At 36.8% G+C, this 7,836-nt stretch overlaps 2 protein-coding genes across 2 annotated transcripts; one reads left to right on the forward strand and one right to left on the reverse strand.

Annotated features, from left to right (window-relative positions):
* Positions 1-2,269: 2,269 nt before the first annotated feature.
* Positions 2,270-4,641, reverse strand: LOC137738739 (RHOMBOID-like protein 5). Its single transcript, XM_068478213.2, has 5 exons — positions 4,236-4,641; positions 3,324-3,484; positions 3,049-3,230; positions 2,713-2,969; positions 2,270-2,600 (listed from the first exon to the last, which is right to left on the reverse strand). The coding sequence occupies exons 1-5, from the start codon at positions 4,514-4,516 to the stop codon at positions 2,522-2,524; spliced, it is 960 nt and encodes a 319-aa protein (XP_068334314.1). The 5' UTR covers positions 4,517-4,641; the 3' UTR covers positions 2,270-2,521.
* Positions 4,642-6,440: 1,799 nt separating this feature from the next.
* Positions 6,441-7,486, forward strand: LOC137740648 (uncharacterized). Its single transcript, XM_068480483.2, has 2 exons — positions 6,441-6,734; positions 6,834-7,486. Exons 1-2 carry the CDS (start codon positions 6,456-6,458, stop codon positions 7,392-7,394), a joined length of 840 nt encoding a protein of 279 aa, XP_068336584.2. The 5' UTR covers positions 6,441-6,455; the 3' UTR covers positions 7,395-7,486.
* The last annotated feature ends 350 nt before the right edge of the window (positions 7,487-7,836 follow it).

Raw genomic sequence — 7,836 nt, forward strand, 5'->3', positions numbered from 1 at the left:
GAGGAAAAGAAGTTCGATGGCTTTTAGCCATTTCACACACATCACACTTAAACTAAGAAACATCACTTTTCACAAACAAACTAGGGAATAATTATGAAAATAATCAAACGAAGCATCTCCTAGACAACAGTGCTATATCCAGATAACAGAGGCTCGCCGTTTATTGAACCAAGGGTCACGTCTCTCATCCCAATTATCAGGATACCCAATCAGCTCAAAGTATCGGCTCTTGGAGTGTTCACTCATGCCGCAGTGTAGAAATTTACCCAAAGGGCGATCCCGGGTAGTCTGGTCGATCCATGGCTAGCCGCAACCACCTTGGTTAGCACAAGTGAAATGGGCCTGAGACTTGCTTACCATTGTTACAGGTTTGATGTTGTGTCCTTCTATCTTCATGGCTTCCTTGCGATCAGCTTCATGACGGACATATGCATACACTGCCTATAGTCATAGTGGTGGATCTTTGTGTAACACTTCTCTGCGGACTTGATCAAATACATCATCTAGCCCACCAAGAAACAAATGCACCCTCTATCACTCAGTACTTTTGTGAAAAATCTTGATATTGTTTTCACACTCCATGGCCACTTTGTTAAAGTGACCAATTCTTGGAAAATTTGTGTTAGCTCCCCAAAATAGATAGCCAAAGACAGTCCATTCTGCCGAAGACGTGATGCTTTTTGGTTCAAGGAATAAATTTTAGCCTCATCGTTCTCATCAAAATAGGCAGTCTTCAGAGAATCCCAAAGAAGTTGACAGCCAAATGTACCGTTTCATAATCTCCAGCTTCATTGTTGATAAGAGCCAACTCTTAACTCTCTGATCGTCAAAGAACCAATCATCATATTTGGGATCTTCTTCCTTCCAAGAATAAGAATTTGGATGAGACGAGCCCATAGATCATAGTCCTTCTCATTGGAATTATCAGGATTGGACCACAACCGGAGCAGTAATGGAATCACCTTGCTATCCTTGATAGACATCTTTCACAACGAATGACAATCTGTGCCGCGACAAAGGCAGGGGTTCGAAAAAAGGTCGGCGCAATTTGGCAAAATCTGGTAGCACCCTACGAACCTGGAAATGTTCTTGAGCAGCAACAACACACGTCGCTTGTTGTGGTTTGGGCATAAACGGGGAACAGCAACGACGTCAAGTTGCTCAATGTTCGTTGCAGACGGAGACGTAGCAGAGGTGTTGGGCATGGCACGGTAACACGAACCCAGTTAGGGTTTGAAGTTTTCCTTCCTTTTTTTACGGCCTGGCTCTGGTGTAGAATCCTTTGAATGTGTATTGTATTCTTCTCACTCTGATTTATATATATTCATGTACAATCCTACTGTAATAGGGAAAGAATAATTACAAACAATATCTCCTAAACTAGGAAACCCAAGATTATAGAAATTCCGGAATAAAAGGAAATCCATACAAAGTCAACAGTTACTACTGGTATTGTGCCTTCATTGTCATAGTCAATGCAAATCATCATTTTTGCTCGTTGTTCTCTCTTTTTCGCTCTCATAATCTTTCACTATACGTAAAGGCTTATCTCCAAGTAGATGTGTTGGTGCACCTAGCATTAGGCCTTTTCGATTTTTCCGAGTTTCAGAAAACTAAAACTGAGAAGCATGGCAAGGAGGGGTTTCGAATCTTGATTAGTAGGGCCAAGCAATAACGCCCCCTTTCGTCTCCCATTCTCTTAATTAGAAAAGGATGGAATTTGGAGAATGTGTATTATTATAAAGAGTTTGAGGGAATTCATTCAGCTTGCAATATATTTTCGAAAGTTGGAATACATTTAAACTTTACCCCACCTAGCATTATTTCTACAGTTTGTACATCTTTAAGTCCTCCGCCGTTTGTCATTTCAAAGTTTTCGTCTGTCAAGATTTTAAATTGATGAGAGCAGCATACTGATTTGTGATTTTTTTTTTTTTTTCCCTTCAGGATGCTTGCAGGCAGCCGAACCCACTTAATGGAAAAAGGTTTTGTTATTGTTGTTGTTGTTCTTCTTCAGGATGGTTGCAGGATTGCTCGATATTTTGTATGTGTATGGCACTGTTGCAACCATTGTTTGGTTGCGCTTACTTGGCAAATATGCACCCCGTGATTCGCCAAGGGTATGCATTAATCTTCTACTAAAAAGTATGCATATTTGCAAGTGCAGACATGATGACTTTTTATTTTGTAGCCTATGTTTTCTAATCGAACTTCTGAAGTTGTTATTCTGAAAGATGCAGAAAAATTCTGAAACTGAGATTATGGCCAATTGTTTCGAGTACTACGAAATCTGAAATACTTATCTGATCATAGTACAGAAAATACTCATATCTCTTACATCCCGGCAATCATCTCTCTCATATACACTTAGCTCTGAACATTGGCAGTAAATTGATGATACATATGCATGCGTTACGCTAGAACAGTTTATGGTGTTATACTTCCAATTCTTGAAAAAACATGAAGTTGAACCGCCACGAAAGTATAGTTTGTCCATTAATTACCCAAAAATTATACAAGCTCAATATTTGTTTACACTATCAGGCAGATGTTGTTTAATTTCCTTTATATTAAATAGCTTACCGAAGGCAGTTGCATACCTGTAAATTTAAAAATAAAACATAAATTTGTTAGATAATCGATATATATAGTTTTTGTTTTTTTGCATTCTTGAATAATTTGTCCAAAGAGAAAAAGAAATTAACCACTTACAGAATAATGCACGCCACCAAACCAAGGACCCCCAGAAAATATTGACAGAAATTGTGCCTTGCTGTACTTTTGACTTGATGGTAGGTTGGCATGTACTTGCTGCTTACATATCCAAACTGAGGCTTAACAAAAAACACAAAACCAAGGAAAAATCCGGCGACGAGTCCTCCTACATGAGCTGAATGGTCCATATGAAGTAGAAATCCAATGGCCAAGTTCAGGGCAGCATTGAGGATGATTATCATGATCGACGAGCACTGAATTTTAGTAAGAACCTTGATTTAGCTGTTAAGAAAAATTGAAAACGAGGGAATGGGACGAGAAAATACACGTTACCTTATCGTCATACACTGTCCAGTTTGTGATCAGCTCAGAAAGTGAGGCTCCCAACAATCCAAAAATTGCCCCAGATGCGCCAACTGATATAGTCTTGCTTGACTTTCCGTGTTTAATAATACTAAGGCAAGACCCTAAACTTCCCCCTAACCCAGAAAGCACATACACGAATCCGAATCTGTCTGCAAATCCGGTGTTAAACAACAGTTATTAGATACCATTGATCATGAAAAATACTTGGTACTTAGAATGAAATCTTAATCCAAGGCTCTTACGAAATCCAAAGTCCTGCTCAAGCCGGAGCCCAACGAAATCAAGGCTGATCATGTTGGCGAATAGATGAATCAGCCCGCCATGTAGCCACATTGCAGAAAAAAGGCGCCATGCTTCACCATTCACCACTAGTTTTGTATCAAGGCCTCCTAGTCTTTGGAGGCTGCAAATAGTAGCAATTAGATTAGATTTTAGATGTAGGCAACTGTTCTCTGCACTTCCTCTCTAGATTATGGTCCTTTATTCCCTTATAATTTGTTCAATCCAATGTCTAAAAAAGGTGTGCATAAATAATTTCCCTTCGATATATTCAACGTAGCCAGTAATTGGAGAAAGCTTTAACCCGAATAACTTTACCATTCTTTGCCACCCTAGAAAGTTATGATGAAGTTGATTTTATGGAGCAACCGCTAAACAGAAAACCAAAAATTCAATTTGAAATGTCGAAATTTTGTTTTTGTTTCAAATTCTAAAAGATTGTAGAGAGAAATTACAAGTAAACACAGAACACAACAGATTAAACCGACCTCAGCCGAGATTGATCGAAATTCCACCTATAACTACCATCAAATCTTTATTTACGATAATTACAAAGGTAAAATCAACCCTACATTATGCTGTGGTTCTCCTTCCATGCCACTTTCAGTTGTAAAAACTTCAATTTTAGGTCATTAAAATTTAATTCATATTCGTAATCGAAATTCTTAGGTTAATTGGTTCATTGCCAAACTCTAACTCTCCCTCCCCTTTCCAAAAAGAAAACGAGAAAAAGAAAGACACAAGGAAATATAAAATTAATAGTAAAACTGGATTAGAAATCTCAATTGTGAAAAGCATTGATCAAACAATCTTTGCAATCCCAGTAATTATTGATAAATAATAAGTAAAACAAAAATATATATGACCGAGCTTACGTTTCAGGGGTAGGACCGATCATGCGGTTATCGTGCCAGGGTTGGAAGGAGAACCTATCCAAGTAATGCCCTCCCATACACTGATCCTTTGACATTTTAGATGGGCAGTTGTTCTCATACATTGTCCATATGAAGACCCCGAGATTCACAATGAATATAAGCGGCACCAACCACGGAGAGTACCGCCTTGGTGGTGCCATCATTGGTGGTGGCGCGTAAAAGGCTGGTGGAGGTGGAGCATATGGAGGAGGTGGAGGATAGTATGGCGGTGGCGCATACATTTTCGTTTTTTCTTTTTCTTTTTTGTTTCTTTTTTTTTTTTTCGGTTTTCAAAGATGTGTTATCAAATTCAGTATATGTGTTCTGTCGTGCTGAGGCGGAAGAGGTACACTGCACCGGTAGCGTTGGCGTGGGTGGCAGATGCAAATGTGCACCACGGTTGTAGGGTTGAGGGAGAAGAGAGAGATATAGCTAGGTATTTGGGCGGCAAGGAACGAGTCTTTGTTGCGTAGGTAGTTAATTTAGGCATGCTTTTCGCGATAATAGATGTGTGATTGTGTTGGTAGTTAATATAGGTATATGTTGGTAGTTAATTTGGTACTTAATGGTCCTTTTTTCATTCATGAGAACACAAAAAGGAAAAAATTAAAATAAAATAAATAAATTGCTGTGAATGTACTTCTAGCAGATGTGTGATTGTGGAAATTATTAGTAGATTGTATTTAGAAGATCTTTTCCCTTTAGGACTGTATTACTTGTAAGGCAAGGAATATTCGTTCGTTTACTATAAATAAAACCATATGACTAGAGAATAAAACACAGAATTTCTCAACCCTATCCTCCATCTCTCTTTCATAACACGTTATCACCACGCTCTTGACGCTACGCTACATAGAATTTGTTCATCTTCAATCAGGGGAGTAATATTGGCCAAAAACAAAAAATAAATCAGGAGAATATTACATTTCAATTACTCTTGTTTGATTAACTTTTGATTTTATTGAATTCATATTCTTTTATTGATTCAATCTATTTTTTTATGTTGAAACGAGATACAACATGCCTTGAATATGGAAATCCGAAATCCAAAGGAGGAACTCCTACACATCCGTTCACAATATTCATCACTCAATCTAGATTCTTCTAATACAACGATTTTTACCTTAATATTTTTTCATCCCTTATTCCATGGACCTTCACTGTCACACCCCAAAACTAGAGATGTGAGATTAAGAGAAATAAATAGAACCAAGTGGCACAAAAATTAGCTAAAGACTATGCCAAGAAAAATTTAAACTCAACAAATATACTAAACCAAACTACAAAGGTAACTTAAAGAAATAGAGTTAAAGACTTCTTGCTGTAATACAAACTACAAAATCAACCTGTACCGTAAAATTCACCAAATATAGCTCGTCTAACCAAAAAGTATGAAAATTTCTAGATCGAAGATAGACATATAAAACTAACTTGAGTTAAAATTTCATGGGTTTTTGAGTTCGGGAAGTATAGTAAAATTTAAGTCCAAAACAGGTATGCTGCTGTTTGTTTTTTAAATAAAAAAAAACCCTTCACCTACCTCAATCACTTTAATGCTCCGTTTGGATACAGTAAAATAAAATAGAATTTCACTTAAACTAGGGAATTAGGATGGGAAAGCAGTTTTCCCACGTTTGAAGCTACTGCCGAATGGACAGCGTTTCGTGATACATTGGCATTGCATATGTTCCATGATTATCAAGCTCAGAGAGTTGCCAATACTTCTTAATCAAAAATTAGTTTTTCTTAGCGTGTTATCTTTAAGGTCTCAGTTAATAATTTTGTCAATGACATTATTGCTACGAAATGTATTAGTTTTTAAATTTTATGGAATGCCCTGGTTTTCAGATTTTAGTTTGATTATATTGTCTTAGTGAATGCTAATACTCTGATTCTTGATATGCATGCTATGAAATGCATTAGTTTTTATATTTTATGGAATGCCTTGGTTTTCAGATTTTATTTTGATTGTGCTGTCTTAGTGAATAATGATACTCTGATTCTTGATATGCATGGGTTTACGAATGACTTAAAATTTCAATTAATATTTGTTTAATGTTAGGAGCAATGGAAAGATTCGATAGAAAACCAGTATGCAAACAAAAACCAAGGAGAAAGAAAGAGAATCAAGAAATTGAAAATGAAGGAGATGAAAATAATTATTTTAGATGGAATGTAGATATGGAACGTGCTTTGGCTGACATACTTCGTGAAGAACGAAGATTGGGTAACAAAGGAGATGGTGGTTGGAAGACAGTTGCTTATAATTCTGCTGCATCTATATTATTTGCTCAATTTGAAATTCATGTAACTGCTGATAACATTCGAAATCGTGTGAAGTCTTGGAAAAAGTTCTATGCAATAGTGAGTGATATACTAAGTCAAAGTGGATTTAGTTGGGATGCAACCAAAAAGATGATAAGTGTAGATGAAGATCATGTCTGGCAAGAGTACATGAAGGTATGACAAATTCATTATTTTTCTTTTGTGGGTGTGATATTATTTTAACTCTTCTTATACTTACGGTTTGCTTTTTTATTTTTATGTTTTGATTGGTAGTCACACAGTGGTGCTAAAAGTTTTCGTTGGAAGGTCATTCCAAATCAGGATGATATAGTGGATTTGTGTGGCAAAGATAGAGCCACGGGTGAGGGAGCTGAAACAGGTGTGGAAGCTGTTGAGATTATGACTCCTCCGTATAATGAAACTAATCATATTGATTTGGATGGTGATACGCAAGGTTTAGAAGATATTGAAATTATTAACAATATTTCACCTACTTCAGCCAATGTTCAGAAGACTCAAAGCAAGAGAAAGCCAACAAATTTTGTTGATGTGCCTCATACAAAGAAACAACCAACCACCCCTAAAGATATGATTGCAGATTCACTTGCCAAGATGGCTTCATCCTTTCAAGAATATATTTGTGCAGACACAAAGAAGCTTGATCCAACAGAGGTATATGATGAAGTAAATGCAATACCAGATCTCAGTGAAGAAGAACAAATCAAAGCATGTGCTTGGTTGATCGAAAATGACAAGCAATTTCTCATGTTGAAGACACTCCCAGTTGAGAAGAAAAAGAATATGGTATTATTGTTTACTTCACGAGGCGCATAGGATTATTTTCATTATATTTCCCATTTTAGTGTTTTCCAGTAAGAATTTAGTTAGAATAAAAGCCTTGCATGTCATGAAAGTTCATTGACATTTGCAAGTGTGCTTTACTGGGATTTTTTCTACTTCAATAAACTTTATCACATTATTGCGGACTCATCACATTATTGCAGCTATTAATTGTTGGAAAAATTTACTCTGATTTTAACTACTGTCTTGCTGATGTATCATTTTGACGCAAACTGATGAAATGCCTGAGAAGGATGTTGTTTCTTGGTTCAAATCTCTTTTCAGCTTCTGCCTCAAGAAAATGGTCAGATCAATCATAGTTAAAGGAGGAGTTTCGCGTGCTTTGTCACAAGGCCGAGAAGGAAGAACAAACTGAGTTGATACTTGCTTATACCAAGGTTGGGGATATATGGAATCAGCTTGAGAGTTGTTTGAG

This window comes from Pyrus communis, chromosome 9 (genome assembly GCF_041283825.1).
Source record: "Pyrus communis isolate YQ-2024b chromosome 9, ASM4128382v1, whole genome shotgun sequence".
Lineage (NCBI taxonomy): Eukaryota > Viridiplantae > Streptophyta > Magnoliopsida > Rosales > Rosaceae > Pyrus > Pyrus communis.